Genomic DNA, 21545 nt, shown 5'->3' with positions numbered 1-21545 from the left:
TTGAATGTTTTATATTGTTTTGTATCTTAATCAAAATGTTGTACAGCACCAAATCAAATGCCTTATAAAAGTCTAAGTATATTATATCAACACTACTACCTTTATCAACCAAACTTGTAACATAATAAAAATATTGTTATTTTGACTAGATCTGTTTTCCATAAACCCATTTTGATTGGCATATCATATTACTCTCCTTTAATTCTTTATTAATCAAGTCCTGTATCAGCCACTCTGTTATTTTGCCTGGGATCAGTGTCTGTATCAGTGGTATAACTAATACCATTGTTAGAATTCTTTTTGTTCCTAATGTAGTTTACAAAAGTTCCTTCTTATTGTCCTTAACTCAGCTGGCCATAGATTTCTTTTTGCTTCCCTTATCAATTTTCTACAATTCCTAGCTTCTCATTTATATTCATGACTGTCAACTTCCATTGTCTTCCATATGTTATGTTTGTTATAGTTGCTTTCACTTCCCCTCTAAATCAGATTTTTTTTTCGGGGGGAGTTGTTTATCCTGCTTTTTTTTAAAAACAGCATGGCCTTCTTTCTTGATTGTGGGTTTGTAGCTTTTGGGGGTCTTAAGAAAAGTTCATGAACATTCCCCAGTTATCATTCACATTTTTTCTGTTTACATTCTTTCTCACAACTGATTTGGCTCAGAATTGTTTTCAGCTTTGTGAAATTGATGCTTTTAAAACACCAAGTATTTGTTACTGGTTTGGCCTTAGGTACAAGTAATTATGACTTGATCAATGTTACCACTAATTTTTAGTTGTTCCTCAAGGGAGTGAGCATGTCCGTTCCACTTTAGGGGTATGTGTACTGTTGCCTGATTTTAGGAAGTTAATATTATTAATTTGGATAGTATGGATTATAGGCTCACCAGTTAATCTGATCAGAAGATAATAAGGTTCTTGTCCCATAATCAGGCTATACAGAGTTTGCAAGGATCCTCAGGATGTATGACAGGACACTCACACTGTGACAAATGTAGCCTTAAAGACTTTTATTGAGATAAATGGAATAATGATCAAATAGTAATCAAATGGTAAATAATCAGAGATACAAAAGCAATAATAATTGTTCTAGAGATGCATGTGATATTATATACTATAAAGCTTTTGATTAATATACTCACACCCTTCCTTGATAACCTGGTGGTAAGAGACAAAGGACCAGCCTCGCCTCTGGCATGCCAAGAGAGTTCAGGTCCACGTTCCTCAATTCTTGATCGGGAGTTTACAGTTTAGGAGAAGCTTACGAGCTATTGAAGATAATTTAGAGTTTTACTTAACTAAGTGACTTAAAACTTACAATTAAGAACTAACAGATGAATAAACTAAGAAGCCTGAAAACTTGAAACTCGAAGCTTAGAAACCCTGAAGCTTACAAACTTAGAAGCTTCCTTGGCTTGGTGGGTCACTTCTCTTATAGAGCTTGAATACTTGAGCCCTCCTTCTATGTCCAAATTTAGTTTCCTCATACACAAAATGTTAGGGTACACTTACTCCATAGGTTGGTATTGATGACATATATATCCATATTAATGACGTTAGATCATTCTTGGATTTATTTCTGTCCTACCCGGTTATTTCCATGTCTCAAATATAAAGGGAAGGGTTAAACACTTTTAAAATCCCTCCTGGCCAGAGGAAAAACCCTTTCACCTGTAAAGGGTTAAGAAGCTAAGACAAGCTCGCTGGCACCTGACCAAAATGACCAATGAGGAGACAAGATACTTTCAAAGCTGGCATGGGGGACAGACAAAGGGTTCTCTGTCTGTGTTGCTTTTGCCAGGACCAGAGCAGGAATGCAGGTCAGAACTCCTGTAAAGAGTTAATAAGCAATCTAGTTAGATATGCGTTAGATTCTGTTTTGTTTAAATGGCTGTTAAATTAAGTTGTGCTGAATGGAATGTATATTCCTGTTTTTGTGTCTTTTTGTAACTTAAGGTTTTGCCTAGAGGGATTCTCTGTGTTTTGAATCTGATTACCCTGTAAGTATTTACCATCCTGATTTTACAGAGGTGATTCTTTTACTTTTTCTTTAATTAAAGTTCTTCTTTTAAGAACCTGATTGCTTTTTCATTGTTCTTAAGATCCAAGGGTTTGGGTCTGTGTTCACCTATGCAAATTAGTGAGGATTTTTATTAAGCATTCCCCAGGAAAGGGGGTGTAGGGCTTGGGGGCTTTTGTGGGGAAAGACGTTTCCAAGTGGGCTCTTTCCCTATTCTTTGTGTAACGCTTCGGTGGTGGCAGCTTTTAACCTAAGCTGGTAAGAATAAGCTTAGGGGGTCTTTCATGCAGCTCCCCACATCTGTACCCTAGAGTTCAGAGCAGGGAAGGAACCTTGACACATGTGGTGTACCTGTTACATTTATAGAGGGTATGAACTTAGGCAGTCCACCATGCCAACCTTATGCTTTAGCTCATCACCACCTATCTAGGTGAAAGGTCCCAAACATTGTGTACTAACTTTGCCTTAGCTGAACATACAGGATATGACCTGTAGTAGGGATGTACATAATGTGTAAAAACAATAACTGTGTAACCGATTAAAGTTCTATCAGTTACAAAGTTAAATGTTTAACCGGGGAATTAAGGATGCAGGGGGTGCTGCAGTACCCACCCCAGGGGATCCCCGCCAACCTCAACTCCATTCAGGCAAAAGCACTTTTCTGACGTCAGATTTCTCAGTTTCTCCTTGTTGACACAGTACAATCCAGCCCCCAGATTTCGGGCAGACATTGTCTCCTGAGGCACATGGCTGTGGGCACATCGGTTATCGCTCACGCCAGACTACACATGAGATGCCTCCAGGCATGGTGTAGTTCAGTTTACAGGCTGCACAGAGACCACATAAGCAAAGTACTATCAGTGCTCACCAGGGTTAAGCAATCCTTGGCTGGGTGGATTTGATTTGAATCAAATTGATTTAAATCACTAGTCAGGAAGTGATTTAATCATGGCTTTCTACATAAAAGTGAATTCTTGTTGGTTGTTATAACCTTAATACATATTCTTCCCAACTCAGAGATAGAGATAGATATAGGTTTCATTTTTAGAAGGTACGCACTCTACATTTTTAAAGTGATTTATTGTGAAAACTTTTGAGATTAGTTTTACAGCTTTATCAGAAAATGAATGATTGGTTATTTCATTTGCCAAAGGTAATTGACGCAGATAGTTCACCTCTCAATGACTTCATAAATATCTCCAGTTCAACAGGTTAATCATTCATATTCGGAGGATTTTCTTACCATGCTGTATTAGGAGGAGAACATCACCAGACAGACATTTAAATTGTTTTAGTTAAATAAAGCAATTTAATGTTATGTATTCTGGATTTTTTTCTTCAACAGCAAACATATAATATTTTAACAACACAAGCATATGAATTTTTGAAGTTAAACATTAATGTTTTTAAAAATTAGGTTTGTTTTTGTTAAAATTGTTTTTAACTAAAATAGTTAAATGAAATATTTAAAAAAAATAATAAATTGACTGTCAGCTAGGTCAACATGAGAAACTTAAAATATTGGCTTTTGCAGCTAACTCATTCGTCTTCACCTTCATTTTCCTGTTTGTTCATAATCTGGAAAAGAAAAACACGATTTCCTGCTTTTTCAGGTCCCAAACAATTTCTCAATTTGGAATGATTTAGTCCAAAGTAAGAAAATATTCTTTCTACACTGGCAGAAGAAGCTATTGCTGTTAAAAGTGAGATTATCACTTCAACAGTTTCTGAATCCAAGTGCTTAAGTGACTTCCACCAGTTCATGGTCTGACTTTCTTTAAAACATCATCAGCAAACATATATTTCTTGAATGGTTCACCCTTAGCTCTGAAATTTATAGTAGTTGGCATTATGGAGGGATGATTATTGGATGTCCATGTCATAACCAACTCCTCTTCTTCAGCAGTTAAGGTTTGACCCTGGTACCGAGTATTGAGAATATTTGCAAGAAAATGAGCTGGAGATAGTGCTTGTCCCATTCGGGTTTTTTTATGCTTGTAATTTAACTCTGGCATTGCATATTTCTCTTTTTAAGATCTCACTCAGTTCCTTCCAAATTTCAGCAGTGTCACCAGTAAAACAGCTTTTTCCCTGCATTTTTTCAGTGCTACAGAAATAGGCTTCAGGGTACTCAGCATGTGTTCAACGTTTCTCTTACCCCGATTCTGAGTACTTTGGCTGTGACAGTGCCATCTATTTTTTCACAATTTTGTTCACAAACTGTCATCAGATTAGGCCAGTTCTTGATCTAGTGCCCAAAACACTCCACTACTGAGTTCCATCGCACGTCTTGTGGGAGAGTTAGCTTGGTTCCTCCCACTTTTTTCAGAGCAGCTGCTGCAAAATGGTTTTTATGGAAGTATTTTGCAGTGTCAACAACATTAGCCTTTATTTCTGGAACACTAAAGTGTTTGGCTAGGAGGTGCATCAAATGAGCATGGCAACCGTGTGTTATTAGCTTGGGACTCTCTTCTAAATAATTTCTTCTCATCTTGGATACGTTTGCAGCATTGTCCGTAACCAAGCAGTGTACTAGACATTTGAATTTTTTTTCACAGTTTGTTATAGCTTTTACTGCTACTTCTTGCAAGTATTCTGCTGTGTATGCATTTCCTGATGTATCAATTGTTTCTGTAAGGAAGACATTCCCTTCTTCTGTTACCACCCAAGCACATACAACAGGATAATTGTGGACTTTGCTCCACCAATCAAGACTCAGGTTAACAATTTCCCCCTCTAGACTATTTGCATACTGCTCAATTTCTCTTTCATATGCTTTATCCAGCAATTTGCCTGTGACATCTGCTCTGTTGAGTGGACTGTATCCTGGTCTTAATGACTGAACCGTGTTTTTGAAGTGTGGGTTCTCAATCATACGGAAAGGAGAGTTTGTTACATAAACAAACCGGGCAATTTTTTCATCAATTATCTCTTCTTGTAATCTGCTGGTTCTTATCACAAACTTATCTATGATTGTTTCTGGATGGAGATTTTTTTTTCTTTTTGCTACACATGTGTGGCTCTGAGATGTACATGATGTGACTAAAACACTATTATTGGCAGATAACTCTGAAACTATAGAAAATGATGGTGATCTTGAAGGTGGATAGTCTTCAGAATCCTGTATGTTGAGGATGGATTCTCCTAAACAAAATAAGTCAATGCAGTTTTTTAATTATTATTACCATACTGCTCATTTAGTATTACTCATTGTATTCACTGACGCTCAGTGCTACTTTAAAGGTGAAATTGTAAAAGGAAGATCTGCCTATTTCAGCCATTTATTTTTTATCACAACTGCATCTAAAATGATAGTACCATAGAGTAGAGTAACAACTATATTTTTTGCTCAAACATGAGAATTCAAGAATAGTCCAGAAGGAAGACAGGCAGTCCTTAAGAAAGAAGTACAAAATAAAAAAGTTTACCAACCGGAATATCCTACATATTCAGACAAGTTCCTTTCATCCTCATCAACACAGCTTCCTCCTGTGAGGAACACTTCTCATGATGATGTTTTATTCGGGCAACCTTGTATTTCTTTGTTTTGAACTCTCTAAGGTGCCACAAGTATTCCTTTTCTCTTTGCATTTTTCACACATGCCTGTCTTACCCACAGGTAGAGGAACTTCATTAAAATATTCCCAAACTGGGTCTCTTTTATGGCCTGCTGCCATTATAGGTTTTCCCTTCTCATGAGAGAATGGGATGGTGGATCTCAAATCAATGAAGGCTACACTCAGAAAGACCTCCAGACTTCTGGAATATGCTGCTCAAACAGTTTCACTTTTGTTCCTACTGCCTGTCCCTCCCTTCTCTCATTTATCTCCAGACTTCTTCTCCTTGTCCAGGTCTATTCTGCCCCCAACAATCTTCTATTCATTGAACTTTTTGAAACTTTGCACTTTTAGAGTGGGAGCAGTGTTAGTCTGTATCAGCAAAAGGAACAAGGAGTACTTTTGGCACCTTAGAGACTAACAAATTTATTTGAGCATAAGCTTTTGTGGACTAAAACCAACTTGATTGGATGCATGCAGTGGAAAATACAGTAGGAAGATATATATACACACACAGAGAGAATATGAAAAAATGGGTGTTGCCATACACACTACAATGAGAGTGATCAATTAAGGTGAGCTATGTTTTTTTTTCTCCTGCTGATAATAGCTCACCTTAATTGATCACTCTCGTTATAGTGTGTATGGCAAAACCCATTTTTTCATGTTGTGTGTGTGTGTGTGTATCTATCTATCTTCCTACTGTATTTTCCACTGCATGCATTCAGTGAAGTGGGTTTTAGCCCACGAAAGCTTATGCTCAAATAAATTTGTTAGTCTCTAAGGTGCTACAAGTACTCCTTTTCTTTTTGCCTTTTTAGAAAGAGTTAAGGGATTGACTCTGTGTACACAAATTTGCAGAGGGACAATAGGGTTGAGGTCTGTTATTTCTCACCTTTATATATTATTTATTTAAAAACATTATTGCTGTTAACAAGCATGTTATCTCTGGAGACACAGATCCACAGTCTGAGAACTGCAAAACGAAGCATTTCTGATAATATTTTCTAGACTGAGCACTGAGTCCCATTGGGTAGATAGAAAGATTAACCTAAATAATCTATACAGAAGCGCCTGAAACCCCATAAGATTGGGTCCCTAATTCGTGAGCTGTTGGAACTCATTTTCAAAACTTTTCTTAAACATTATATGAATATATTCTCATACTATAGAATTAGAATTTATAATCCCTATTCCATGATGAGATATCTTTGAGCTATAATAAAGATAATTTTAATTTTTTCCTCAAAAAGCATTTTAAAAATCAGATTTTTTTATATTAAAAAAAATAATTATCCCCTGTGCTCCTGGGTCTGGTGGAAGGACCTAGTAAATGTCTGTATAGGAATCCCGTTTGTTCACCCTTCTCTATCTCTACTTCTGACCACCTATGCACCTGTCATAGGACGGGGCATGCATCTCCATGGTCTCCAAATACAGGGCAAATTGTCTCCAGCCTCCACATGCCTCCACATCAACCTGCTTGAACTCAGGGCGGTCAGAAATGTGTGTGCTCACTTTCTCCCACTGATCAAAAACACACACTCACAAAGGTCATGACTGACCATATAGTTACATGTATTACATAACTGTCAGGGAGGCGCCAAGTCTCATTCCCTCTGCACAGAAACACTAAAACTATGGAACTGGTGCATCTCCCACAGTATCTTAATATCAGCTGCCTACTTACCGGGAATACACAACACAACGTATTACAGTCTCAGCCGCAAATTCCCACACGGCCATGAATTTGAGATAGATTCAGTGGTACTCCATGACATCTTCTGACAGTGGAGATAATAGACCTATTCGCTACTTACTAGAATGGGAAATGTCCACAGTACTGCTCCAGAGCAGGGAGCAGATGACACTCCATAGGAGATGCCCTCTTCCTTCCATGGGACAAGGATCTTCTTTACATCTTTCCCCCATTCCCTGTAATACTAAAAGTCCTGTTGAAAGTGAAAAGTGAGAAAGCAAACATCATACTGATTGCTCTCATCTGATACCTTTACCTGTCACAGCTGCCACTGTGTCCACCAATGACTCTTCCAATCACAACTTACCTTCTATTGCTGAACAAGGGATGCACTCTCCATTCCAACCTGCGGATTCTGCGTCTTAAGCCTGGATCCTTCATGGTTCCAGCACATAGACACATTTTGCTCTGGGGAGGTATAGGTGGTGGTGTTGCACTGTAGGAAAGGAACTATTTGCCATACTTATCTACAAAAATGGAAGAGATTCCAGATCTGATGCCAGCTGAAAGGCATCATCCCTAATACATCCACCCTATCGGTGATCCTAAACTACTTGTTGACTCTCAAGAAATCAGGACTCGATCAGTTCACTGAAGGTTCATCTAACAGGAATTGCAATCAGCAGGTAGACGGATACTCAATCTTCTCCCATCCGACTATGAAGAGGTTTCTCAAAGGCATAGCAAACCACTTCCCACACCTCAATGGGATCTCAATCTAGTATTAAAAGGTCTGAGTAGGCCACCATTTGAAACTATGACCGCTTTTCATTAACTGACCTTTCTGTGAAGATGGCATTCCTCATCGCAATCATCTCTGCAAGAAGGATTGGGGAAATAATGGCTCTGATGGCACATCCCCCTTTCACTGTGTTCTTCCCTGACAGGGTCACGCTTAGACCGTATCCAAAGTTAACTCCCAAGTTGATGTCTGCATTTCACATAAATCGGCTTCCAGGCTTTTATCCCAAATCTCATCAGGATAATATGGAAGCCATCCTCCATTCTCTCAGTATGAGGAGCATCTTGGCCTTCTATTTGGACAGAACAAGAGCCTTCAGAAAATCATAGAATCATAGAAGATTAGAGTTGGAAGAGACCTCAGGAGGTCATCTAGTCCAACCCCTTGATCAAAGCAGGACCAACCCCAACTAAATCATCACAGCCAGGGCTTTGTCAAGCCTTAAAAACCTCAAAGGATGGAGATTCCACCACCTTCCTAGGGAACCCATACCAGTGCTTCACCACCCTCCTAGTGAAGTAGTTTTTCCTAATATCCAACCTAGTCCTCCCCCACTGCAACTTGAGACTATTGCTCTTTATTCTGTCATCTGCTACCACAAAGAACAACCTAGCTCCATTCTCTTTTGAACCCCTATTCAGGTAGTTGAAGGTTGCTATCAAATCCCCCCTCACTCTTTTCTCTTCTGCAGACTAAATAAGCCCAGTTTCCTCTGCCTCTCCTCATAAGTCATGTGCTCCCGCTCCCTAATAATTTTTGTTGCCCACCACTGGACTCTCTGCAATTTGTCCACATCCTTTCTGTAGTGCGGGGCTCAAACAGATGTAGTACTCCAGATGTGGCCTCACCAGTGCCAACTAGAGGTGAATAATCACTTCCCTCAATCTGCTGGCAATGCTCCTACTAATGCAGTCCAATATGCTGTTATCCTCCTTGGCAACAAGGGCACACTGTTGACTCATATCCAGCTTCTCGCCCACTGTAAGCCCCAGGTCCCTTTCTGCAGAATGGTCCCCAGCCTGCAGTAGTGCATAGGAGTCTTCTGTCCTAAGTGCAGGATTCTGTACTTGTCCTTGTTGAACCTCATCAGATTTCTTTTGCCCAATCCTCCAATTTGTCTAGGTCACTCTGGATCCTATCCCAACCCTCCAGTTTATCTACCTCTCCTGCCATCTTAGTGTCATCCGCGAACTTGCTGAGGGTGTAATCCCATCCCATCATTCAGATCGTTAATGAAGATGTTGAACAAAACCGGCCCCAGGACCAACCCCTGGGGAACTCCGCTTGATACCAGCTGCCAACTAGACATCGAGCCATTGATCATTACCTGTTGAGCCCGACGATCTAGCCAGCTTTCTATCCACCTTATAGCCCATTCATCCAATCCATACTTCTTTAACTTGCTGGCAAGAATACTGTGGGAGACTTTAGCAAAACTTTTGATACGGTCAAGGTATATCACGTCCCCCACGTTCCCCATATCTACAGAGCCAGTTATCTCATCATAGAAGGCAATCAGGTTGGTCAGGCATAACTTGCCCTTGGTGAATCCATGTTGACTGTTCCAGATCACCTACCTCTCCTCCAAGTGCTTCAAAACGGATTCCTTGAGGACCTGCTCTATGATTTTTCCAGGGACTGAGGTGAGGCTGACTGGCCCATAGCTCCCCAGATCCTTCTCCTTCCTCTTTTTAAAGATGGGCACTACGTTAGCCTTTTTCCAGTCGTCCGGGACCTCCCCCGATCACCATGAGTTTTCAAAGATAATGGCCAATGGCTCTGCAATCACATCCGTGAACTCCTTTAGTGCTCTCGGATGCATCGCTTCCGGCCCCATGGACTTGTGCTCGTCCAGCTTTTCTAAATAGTCCCGAACCACTTCTTTCTCCACAGAAGGCTGGTCACCTCCTCCCCATGCTGTGCTGCCCAGGGCAGCAGTCTGGGAGCTGACCTGGTTTGTGAAGACACAGGCAAAAAAAGCATTGAGTATTTCAGCTTTTTCCACATCCTCTGTCACTAAGTTGCCTCCCCCGTTCAGTAAGGGTCCCACACTTTCCCTGACCACCTTCTTGTTGCTAACATACCTGTAGAAACTCTTCTTGTTACGCTTCACATCCCTTGCTATCTTCAATTCCAACTGTGCTTTGGTCTTCCTGATTACACCCCTGCATGCTCGAGCAATATTTTTGTGCTCCTCCCTATCATCTGTCCAAGTTTCCACTTCTTGTAAGCTTCCTTTTTGTGTTTAAACTCAGTGAAGATTTCTCTGTTAAGCCAAGCTGGTCGCCTGCCATATTTGCTATTCTTACTGCACATACGGATGGTTTTGTCCCTGCACCCTCAATAACGGGTGGGCAAACTTTTTGGCCTGAGGGCCACATCGGGTTTCCAAAATTGTATGAAGGGCTGGTTTGGGGAGGCTGTGTCTCCCCAAACAGCCAGGCGTGGCCCGGCCCCTGCCTCCTATCCAACTTGCCTTCTTCTCGCCCCGTGACGGCCGCCCCGGGACTCCTGCCCCATCTAACCACCTCTTCTTCCTGTCTCCTGCCCGCCCCTGGAACTTCTGCCCCGACTTCCCACTCGGGACCCCTGCCCCCATCTAACCCCCCGTTCCACACCCCTGAACTCCCTTGCCCTCTATCCAACCCTCCCTGCCCCCTTACCGTGCTGCACAGAGCACCAGTGGCTGGTGGCGCTACAGCTGCGCCGCCCAGAGCACCGGATCAGGCCGAGGCTCTGCAACTGTGCTGCCCGGCTGCCCAGAGTGTTGCGGCGCAGTGCACTGAGGCTGCAGGGATGGGGGGACAGCAGGGGAGAGGCCAGGGGCTAGCCTCAGTGGGCCAGGAGCTCAGGGGCCGGGCAGGAGGGTCCCGTGGGCCGGATGTGGCCCGCAGGCCATAGTTTGCCCACTTGTGCTCAATAAGCCTTCTTTAAAATACAGCCAGTTCTCCTGGACTCCTTTCACTCTCATACTAGCCTCCTATCAGTACCCTGAGGCAGTCAGTCTGCTTTTCTGAAATCCAGGGTCCATAGTCTGCTGCTCTTCTTTCTTCCTTTTGTGAGGATCCTGAACTCGACCATCTTATGGTCACTGCTGCCCAGTTTGCCACCTACATCTCTGAGTCTTCCTCTCCATTGCAGGAAAGTCAAAAGGTACAGCAATTTCAGCTCAGAGACTCTCTGAATGGGTCTGAGGCTGTATTAAACTCTGTTAATAATTGAGTAACCTAAGACCCTTTTTTAATACGCACACGTTCTATGAGGTCGGTCTCCTTGTCCATCACCTTCTCCAATGTTATCCCTGTATCAGAAATCTGCAGAGCAGCTACCTGGTCATCTGTACTTACGTCTCGCAGTATACTATGCCATCTTGGGGGATTTGGCTGCAGATACCAAATTCAGTGCCAGAGTACTATCATCCATATCAGATTTGCCTCTGAAGTTCCAGCCTCCAGTGGTGAGCACTGCTTGCGAGTCACCTACAGTCCCATAGGGACCCTACTTGAAGTAATAGTAGTTACTCACCTTGTGCAGTAATGATGGTTCTTTGAGATGTGTGTCCCTATGGGTACTCCACAACCCACCCTTCTCCCCTTTACTTCAGAGTTCTAGTAGTTGACTCTGCAGTAGAGAAGGATCTGAGAAGGGATTGCCCATGCATGCTGGCTAGTCTTGTTGCAGGCAGAGAGCAGCGCACATGTGGGCAGGACAGACTACTACCAAAGTTCTCCGATCAGCAGTGCAGGGATGCAGACACACCTACAGCTGAGCATCCATGGGGGGGGACACCTTGAAGAACCATTGTTACTGCACAAGATGAGTAACTTCTTCCTTTGACTCTGATACAGAGTCCTCCAGTTCATCTTTTCCTCAAAGACTTTCTGTAGATCTTCTAAGTGAGTGGCAAGGGGAAAGCATCAGCACTCAGAGCGTAGCCGTTTTTCCAGCAAGGATAGAACATCTTGGCCTGAAATATATTGGCCCCCTATGACATATTCTTTCTTGCAGGGTTTTCCCTGGGATCGTGGGGTGCATCTCGCTTGCAGAAACGTGCATCTCTGCCCCAGTCCAGAGGGCAATTCTCTGATCATCATATGGACCAGCCCCAAGAACAGCCTCTGTTACAGATGCAAAAGGATGTCCATCGTCTCAAACAACGTCTTTTGGAGGAGCTTTTACCGGAGGATCCGCCTCTTCCCCAGGAGTTGCCAGTGGCCCTCACTTTCCCTGGACCGTTCCCAATTAATAATACCTATTACAGTGAACAAAAGCTTTGCGGATGACCCCTGCCTCACTAACTCTGACAGCTAAGAGTTGTGACAAGACCCTCAGGGTAGAACCTAGAACTGTGGGACCACTGTGTCCCCTTAATTCTTCACCCTGGGCTGTCTCTCACAATGCTTGGCCAGTGACAAGCAGCAAATTGCTCCAAACACTATTATTGCTCAGCGACCAGCATAAAGAGACACACACAGCTAAGGTGCATGATTATTCTCCAAGCCACTCATGAACTATACACAGAGAAACACCAGCAAATCCTTCCAACCTTGCACCCCAGAAATGTACCCTAGTACACTGCTCAAGGCCTTCTCTTGAACAATGCAAGCTCATTAATTAGTTCATCCTTCGTCTAAGGACAGTGGACGCACACCAGCCTTTGTAATCTGAGCAGATTCCCCAAGCACTTTAGACAAACTCACTGGTAAAGATAAAACATTAAAATAAGTTTATTAACTACAGAAAGATAGATTTTAAGTAATAAGTGGTAGCCATAAAGGTCAGAGATAGTTACCTAAGAAAATTAAAAGTAAAAATGCATTCTAAATCTTAAACTTTTAGACTAAGAAAGATTTGAATTAAACGGTTTTTCTCACCCCACTGGATGTTGTAGTTAGGTTACAGCTCTTAATACACAGGCTGAATTTCCTTCTCAGGGTGGGACCAATCTCTTTAGTTCAAAGTCTTTTTCTTCCCACTGTTCTTGTTGCCTTCAGAGTAGGTGGGGGACAGGAGAGGCGGTCCCATGATGTCACTGTCCCTTATTTTATATTCTTAGTTCATGTTTCAGGGAAGGTACTGGCCCAGACATGTCCTGGTGGGCCTTGGTGAGTCACAGAGTTGAGCAGTCTCCATTGTATGGTGCTTGGACAACTGTCTCTTCCAGTGTGTCACCTAGTTTGTTGCTATTGGAGAGCTAGCTGTGCGTGTCTCCAGGACACACAACATATTTTAATATAAACCATACAGCGGAATACCATAGTTCAATATACAATGATTATACACATTTTGACAGAACAGTGAGTTTCAGCCTTTCATATGGCATCTTATCAGGTATACTTTGTATGAAATATCACAGCCATATACAAATGATGAATATGGGGGTTACAAGGTGGTACAGTGCATCACAAGCATACAGATAACTGAAATCATAAACCATCCAAGGCCTTTGAGTGGTTTCGCTGCCTCCCCCTGCCAGCAGCTGCCCCCTAGTAGTCAATTTTCTCCAGTCCCGTGATCGTTAGATTTCTTAAAGGTGTTATTCTTCTGTTCCCACTCATCATGGTTTCTGGCTCCCTTGGGACCTCATCACCATCCTGGCAGCCCTCATAGTTCCACCATTCAAGCCTGTGGCCTCTTATTTGTCCTCACCTAATCCAAAAGATCTCTTTCCTTATAGCCATAACAGTGGTCAGGAGAATCTCTTGCTACAAGTATTGAAGGTGGGTCCTCTTTACACAGTGTTCTTCAAGGACAAAGTGGCCTTACAACAGTACTCAGAATTTTTATCTAAACTTTGTCTGCATTTTATTTAAACCAGACAAGATATCTCCCATTTTTGTTCCCAAAGCTGCATTGCATGCTGGCAGAGATAAGGAACATCTGTCTTTAAAAAGTCATGGAAGATGGGTGCAATTCCGGACAACTGGAGAAGGGCAAATATAGTGCCAGTCTATAAAAGGAATAAGGACTACCCGGGGAATTACATGCTAGTCAGCTTTTATTTCAGTAATCCGAAAGATAATAGATAATTAGTAATCAATTTGAAGACACCTAGAAAATAATAAGGTGATAAATGAGGCCTTGTATAAAAGGCCTAGTGTAAGGCCTAAGGTCCAAACAGAATCAGGTTCTGCTAGTATAAAGCAGAATTATCAAGAATCAGGCCAAGTCAGGTCCTGCCCTATTACAAAGCAGATGCCCACTTGCAAGTTTGCTATCCGATACAAGAACTTGGCAAGAACAGGGCTAGCATTGCAAAAACACAAGCACTCCTAGGCACTAAATATTAATGTAAACACATTTCAGAAGGGTAGTACCAGAACACCCCGATACAAGGGTATGGTATAAACCCATTTCCCAAAGATGATTCAAGGACTTGCTGACCCCTCTTAAAGATAAGATCAGGATGACAGGGTGATGCATAGAGATGTTTTGATCAAAATAACATGTACAAGGTAAAGCGTGGTGACTAACCATGTCAGAGGGGTAATATGTAACTTGTTTGTATCAGTGTATGAAAGAGGGGTCACAAAGGGGTTGTCTTTGTACAGCCTAAGGGGGAATGGCAAGTCCTGCTGTTCACTGAGCTGGTCCATTGCAATGAGCGTACATGTCTTAGTATCTCCGTAGAGTCTATGGGGTGCTATTACCGTGCTTTGTTGACAATAAACCTGGCCAAGTGCCTTTGCTACTGAACAGAGTCTGTGGTTATTTTGGGCAGTTTGATTGAGGTCTGCTGTACTATCTACCTGGCCAGAGCCAGCACTGCATGCAGAGAGAACACACACGCAGCTAACAACTGATGACTGTAAGTAACTGTCAAGGTGGATTTGTCAAGAACAAATTGTGTCAAACCAAACTAGTAGCTTTCTTTGACAGGATAACAAGCCTTGTGGATGGGATAACATGGTAAATGTGGTATATCTTGACTATTGTAAGGCTGTTGATACTGTCTCGCATGACCTCATAAACAAACTAGGGAAATACAACCTAGATGGAGCTTCTATAAGGTGGATGCATAGCTGGTTGCAAAACTATTCCCAGAGAGTAGTTATCTGTGGTTCACAGTCAAACTGGAAGGGAATATCAAGTGGGGTCCCACAGGGATCAATTCTGGGTCTAGTTCTGTTCAATAGCTTCAGCAGTGATGTAGATAATGGTGTAGAGAGTACACTTATAAAGTTCGTGGAACGATAGCAAGCTGGGAGGGGATGCAAGTGCTTTAGAGGATAGGATTAAAAGTCAAAATCTGGACAAACTGGAGAAATGGTCTGAAGTAAATGGGATGAAATTCAATGAGGACAAATGCCCAAGTACTTCACTTAGGAAGGAGCAATCAGTTGCACACTTACAAAATGGGAAACGACTGCCTAGGAAGGAGTACTGTGGAAAGTGATCTGGGGATCATAGTGGTTCACAAGCTAAATATGAGTTCTGGGTGCCACATTTCAGGAAAGATGTGGACAAACTTGAGAAGATTCAGAGAAGGGCAACAAAAATGATTAAAGGTCTAGAAAACATGTCCTATGAGGGAAGACTGAAAAAATTGGGTTGGTTTAGTCTGGACAAGAGAAGGCTGAGTGGGGACATAACAGTTTTCAAGTACATAAGAGACGGGGGGAGAAAAATTGTTCTTTGCTGCTTGTCCTATCCTCAAAGGATAATCAGCTTAGGTTGGACATTAGGTGCAGATATTTCAGGATAATCAGTGTGTGTTTGTGCATCTCTTATGTTGGTGGATCCCCAGCTAAATGTTTCTATCTCAGAAATAATTTCATTAAGATCTGTACTGAGATCTACACAATAGACTTACGGACAGAATTTGGATCTTGATCATGTAATTGAACTTCAGAAAATATGACTAAAATATATTTCTGTATAATGAAATAAATTGGATTGAAATTAGAGTTATCGAGTGGTGAGACTCTTACAGTGAGCTTTGTCTTGGTCAGGGAAGGAATTATAGGTCTACAGCCTTGATTCAAGGTAGTAGTTCCAATGGATTTTAGGACCCTGTGGTGGTACAAAAAGGATTCTAATTTTAGTTAGTCTGGTGTACATCAGGAATAACGTCACTGATTTAAATGGAGTTACTCTGGATTTACGCTGCTGTAACTCAGATCAGAATTCTGCCCAGTGTCTTTAATCTTATGTCTGCCTCTGTCTGGTTACTAAAGAATCGGGTTTATTTGCCAGGGAATCTTTATATTTCTGTTTGTTTAACATGACATAAGTGCAATTTGGAAACCATTTCTAAAATTTATATTTACTTATAAGCCGCATTCATAATCATAATTGCTTCTATTCCTATTTTTACTGCAAGGATTAATTTATAGGAAATGCATTAACATATTTTGTAATAAGGTGTGCTTAAGTTAAGTAGACTATAAAATTTGTAGGTTTTCAATCTTAAATTTCAATTTGAAATAACTTTTTGTTAGTCTGTGTACAATAAATGTGGAGTATTTTCCATGATCCTTAAATTAACTTCTGTTTTAATACTTAGGATGGGTTTTTCAAAAGGATCTAACGTAGTTATGTTTCCTACTCTCATTGAAAATCAATAAGAGTGGGAGCATGACTCTTTTTGGACCTTTGACAAGTGAATAAAGAATGAGATTTTCTACTCGCTTGTCAAAGCACTGTTATTCTTATGTCTAAGGAGACTTTGGAACACTTTAAAACCCATCAATATCACCTATAATTATACTGAGGAGTTACTGTTCAGAAACTAACAGGCAGGAAGTCAAGATGCCTCTGGCCTGGGAAGCAGGTCATATATATTTTTATTACCAATACTTTCTCGATTGCCTCTTTAGTATCTTAAGCAGCAGAGAGAGAGAGAGACCATATTGAAAAATACATTTGGAACATTGAAAACACTGGTAAAATTATGACCTAAATGTAATGAATATTATTTAAATAATTTTAATATAATTTTAAGTAGTACTTGTTTGCTACCAAAGTTTTAGAGTAGTGGTTCCCAAACTTGTTCTGCCGCTTGTGCAGGGAAAGGCCAGACTGGGCCTGTTTGTTTACATGCCGTGTCCGCAGGTTCGGCCAATCGCGGCTCCCAGTGGCTGCTGCTCCAGGCCAATGGGAGCTGCTGGAAGCAGCGCGGGCCGAGGGACGTGCTGGCCGCCGCTTCCCGCAGACCCCATTGGCCTGGAGCAGCGAACCGCGGCCAGTGGGAGCCACGATCAGCGGAACCTGCAGACGCGATAGGTAAACAAACTGGCCCGGCCCGGCAGGGGCTTTCCCTGCACAAGCGGCAGAACAAGTTTGGGAATCACTATTTTAGAGAGTTAAGCCACTGAACCTGGTGCAAGTCCCTAGCTGAGCACCTGGAGCCTGAGTTTGTTGAAGTGCTAAACCCACTTTTGACAGCAGTAGCCTTTTCTGCAGGGGCAGATAAACTGAAATGAAGAAAATATTCTATTTGACTAATTCATTCAAAGTTAAGAAGTTGGGAGTTGAAAAAACAGGAAAGTTTGTTTTCCCCTACTAATCTTTAAATAAAAAAAAAGCATGAGAGGTTGAGATTTACTAGCTCTAAAATCTTGAAGGACATGGTGACCCAAAACAATCAATTCAGTTCACTAACTACAGATCATGCTTCCTTTGTTTAAACAATCAGTTTTAAATGCAAAACATGTTTTGATAAATTTTACTTTTATTCCCCGTATGTATCCAGCACATTCAAAGTAGTTTTATTTAATTAAAACATTTTAAAATGTTTGTGTGCATTTTTAATGAATTCCAGTTTCTATATGGATGTAGCTTGACACAAATAACAGTTAAAAAAATGTTAATCGTCTAATAAATGATATTCACAGTTTTCTAACATAATGAAAAAGAATAAAAGTTAAGAATCTGTGTAAATTAACAAACATGTATAGATACAGTATATCCTCTTGGTTAGCAAAAGTACCAAATTTAGTGTAATGGCTATATTCTGTTGGAAATCAACATGTTCTAATGATTGGTTTTCCTTAGAAAAATAACTAAACACAAATGCAAAACAAAATTAAAATCCATTTAGATGAAAATTGGAATTCAACTAAAATTGCACAAAAACATCATTTCAAAAATGTTTTTCAGGAGTTAAATAAAAATACCTCTTCAAAGAAAAGGTTGACAGAATCTTTTACCATGGGCAGAACAATGTATTATGATACAGCATGGCCAGAGGGCAGCAGGAGAGTGTTAGAGTGGAGCTTTATTCCCTGTAGAGGGAAGAAAGTTTGCTAGAGATTAATTAAAGGACCTGAAGCCAATTAGAGCACCTGAAGCCAGTCACCTGATAAAACCCCCCTGCTTCAATCAGACAAGGAAAGGAGTTGAAGCAGAGTGGATTGGTGTTGGAGTAGAGAGCAGTTTGGAGGAGTTGAAGCAGAGTGGATTGACGTTGGAGCAGAGAGCAGTTTGGAGGGAAGCAGAGGAGAGTTTGGAGAAGTGCTGCTGTGGGCTAAGAAGACCAAGACCCTAGGTAAAGGGACACTTGGTTTGTGCAGAGGGAGGGCAGGAAGCTCCACAAGCTGAAGGGCAGGAGAGGGAAGTAGCCCAGGGGAAGGAATGGCTAGTTCAAGTGGTTTACCGCTATCCCTAGGGCCCCTGAGCTGGGACCCGGAGTAGAGGGTAGGCCTGGGTCCCTCCCTCTCCACTCCCCTCCTCTAGGACACTAGTGGGGCAGTTAATACCCCAGTTCAGGGGTGAGAAACTGTGCCCTGACCCCTCCCCAAGAGGAGAAAGCGCGAGACCCATCAAAATAGTGCCGGCAATTTGCCACAATATTTATTCTCTAGCCTTGTTCTCTGAAAAAGCTGAACCATTTTGTTTGAAATGTTCAAAAATACCTAGCCTGAGACAGACACCTGACTTGGAAAATTTCGTCCCAAATGGTTAAAGTTTACCAAAGTTATTTGCAAATGAAAACAAGTGTTATAATGCGACATGTGGGGCAACCTTCCTAGGTGGTGCTACCCCGCCCCACTTGTAAGAGAGAGGGTTTGATTATTCTCTCTGATATACTTGTTTTCTGCTGGTATGATTCCACTGTTTTAAAAGGAGTTATGTAAGAGAAGGCAGAATCTGGCTCAAAGCATTTTAGCATTTATACACTTTTTAAAGTGCTTTGCAAGAAACAGTACTGAAAACTGTGTGAGCGCTTTTTAAAAAACATATAGTTGTAGAACATACGTATATTTGACCATATGATCAAATTAAACTCATGCTATTTCTCTTTGATTAATTGTACATCTCAATTTCCCTTCTTCCCTTTTTTTTTAAGCTTATGGAAAAGTATTTCTAGTGCGGAAAATAAGTGGCCATGATAATGGAAAGCTGTATGCCATGAAAGTATTGAAAAAAGCAACAATAATTCAAAAAGCCAAAACAACAGAGCATACAAGGACGGAACGACAAGTACTGGAACATATTAGGCAATCACCATTTTTGGTCACATTGCACTATGCTTTCCAGACAGACACAAAACTTCATCTCATTTTAGGTAAGTGGTTGTCATGATTGAAGTTGATTATTAATTTTTTTTTATTATTTTTCCCATTATTTAATATTCTGTTCTCCCCCCCCCCTTTGTGTTAGTTCACCTATAGCACCTGATCCAGTATGTGAAGTCCGAGCACACTTATCAGATTGGGTTCCAAAGGTGACTTAGGCAGAGAAATGCCTATCTTCCCCTGGTTTGGGCATTGCAGTGGGGCTTAGGCACCCAGAACATAGTGCAGGGCAACAGTCTGCGAGCGTTCAGGCAGAAACATGGGTGCCCAGGGAACTTTTACCACATTTAGTCACCAAGTGAGTTTAGGTGCCTATGAGGTTTGGCGGCAGCTAAAGAGGGTTTTGTGAATCTCACTGGGGTCTGATTCTGGGATTTAGGGGCCTAAAGAGGCAGTTAGGCACCAAAATCTTTTGTGAATCTAGCACTTGTTTGTTGTGTTTCAGCTTCAGTACTCTGTTCATATATGTTTTGTTTTTTTGTTTGTTTGTTATCCATGACTCCCCTGTGTCATAATTCTGTAGTGCCATGACAAACCTGAGAAGACGGACAAATAATGGAAATACATTTTATTGAGCTTTTAGGAAATTTTGACTCACTTTTTGATTTAACCATGACTGCATGTCATCTGTTCGCTTTTCTGAAAAATTTCAAGCAAACTGTTTGTGCTTCCTTGAATATTTGGGAAAGAACTCTTATTTATGTGAGTTTGATATAATCATATGAATGAACATACTCACTTGGGAAATGTTCCTCACATCCTCACTCCCAAACATGCAAAGATAGTACACCATATTTGTGTACTGTCTGTGCATATTTGGGAGTGAGGATGTGAGGAAGCAGGGAGTGTCTTTAAATCACTGACTTTATTGTGAGCTGTGAATAAAAGGAAAACCAGGGGAAGGGAAGATGTTCAAATAGCAGAAAGGCTGCTTGTCAAGAGACACTGCACATGTTCCAGTTTAACTACATGGAATAAGGTGTTTGGAGTGTGGTCAGACATTTTCACGATTTTAAAGAAATTTAGGAATCCTATTATGGAATTTAAAGAACATGATTAAAAGTATAACACACAAGAATTCTCTGACGTATGTTAGAAACAAGAAACTTACAAGAATTGGTGGGTCTATTGGACCACCAGAGGGAGCGAACAGAAAAGGGTGCTGTAAAGGAAGCAATTGAAGATAAAGACATGGCTGAAAAGCTAAATAATTTCTTAGTATCAGTCTTCATGACATAGGATTTTGGGGAGATATCTAGCTTGGACCAACTCTTTTCTGATTTAAAAAAAAAAAAGATTAAGTACTCTCAGAGACTGAGATGTCAAAAGAAAAAAACAGTTACGTTTACCAATCAGGCCCAGATGGTGCATACCCAAAAGTTCTGAAAGAATTAAGTGATGAGTTGCTTGCAAAAATATGGAGTCTCTCTTTTAAAATTCACTATTAAACCAGAGGGATGAAGGGTAGCAAATATTGCCTGTAGTTAAAGAAGACTTATTGGTGATCTGGAATTACAAGACCGTAACCCTTACTTCTGTACTGGGTAAACTGGTTGAAGCAATAATGAAAAATAGAATAATAGAACACCTAACTTCATGATACAGTAGGATTGAACCAGCAAGGTTTTTGAAGAGGATGATGGTTCCTTGTTGGATCTATTATAAATATTTATATGTTTCAATAAGAGTGACTAAAGAAAAACTCAATGAGAGTTTATTTAGGGTGAAATAAGTCATGTAAGTCCTTTGAAAAATTTTACTCTTAGACTTTCAAAAAGGCCTTTGTCAAAGTCCCTCACAAGGGTGTGAAAGTAAAATATTGTCATACATCAGAAACTGTCCAAGAGAAACAAAGACTAGAAATAAATGGGCAGACTTAATCGCAGAACGGTAAGAGCAGGGTGTCAGAAGGTTCAGTTTTACAGTGTTTCCCAACCGGTGTGCCATCA

General features: G+C 41.1%; 1 protein-coding gene across 4 annotated transcripts in view; it reads left to right on the top strand.

Annotated features, from left to right (window-relative positions):
* The window catches only part of RPS6KA5 (ribosomal protein S6 kinase A5), a 190441-nt gene that overhangs the window by 40006 nt on the left and 128890 nt on the right, over window positions 1-21545 (top strand). For all 4 annotated transcript variants that reach the window (XM_073349430.1, XM_073349429.1, XM_073349427.1 and 1 more), the window contains exon 3: window positions 19368-19586. In XM_073349430.1, coding sequence (XP_073205531.1) covers window positions 19368-19586 — 219 coding nt within the window. The remainder of the gene's footprint in view (window positions 1-19367; window positions 19587-21545) is intronic.

Source organism: Lepidochelys kempii, chromosome 6, assembly GCF_965140265.1.
Source record: "Lepidochelys kempii isolate rLepKem1 chromosome 6, rLepKem1.hap2, whole genome shotgun sequence".
In the NCBI taxonomy this organism is placed as follows: domain Eukaryota; kingdom Metazoa; phylum Chordata; order Testudines; family Cheloniidae; genus Lepidochelys; species Lepidochelys kempii.
The sequence above is the reverse complement of the archived record's forward strand: the minus strand, read 5'-3'. Positions and strand labels throughout refer to the sequence as shown.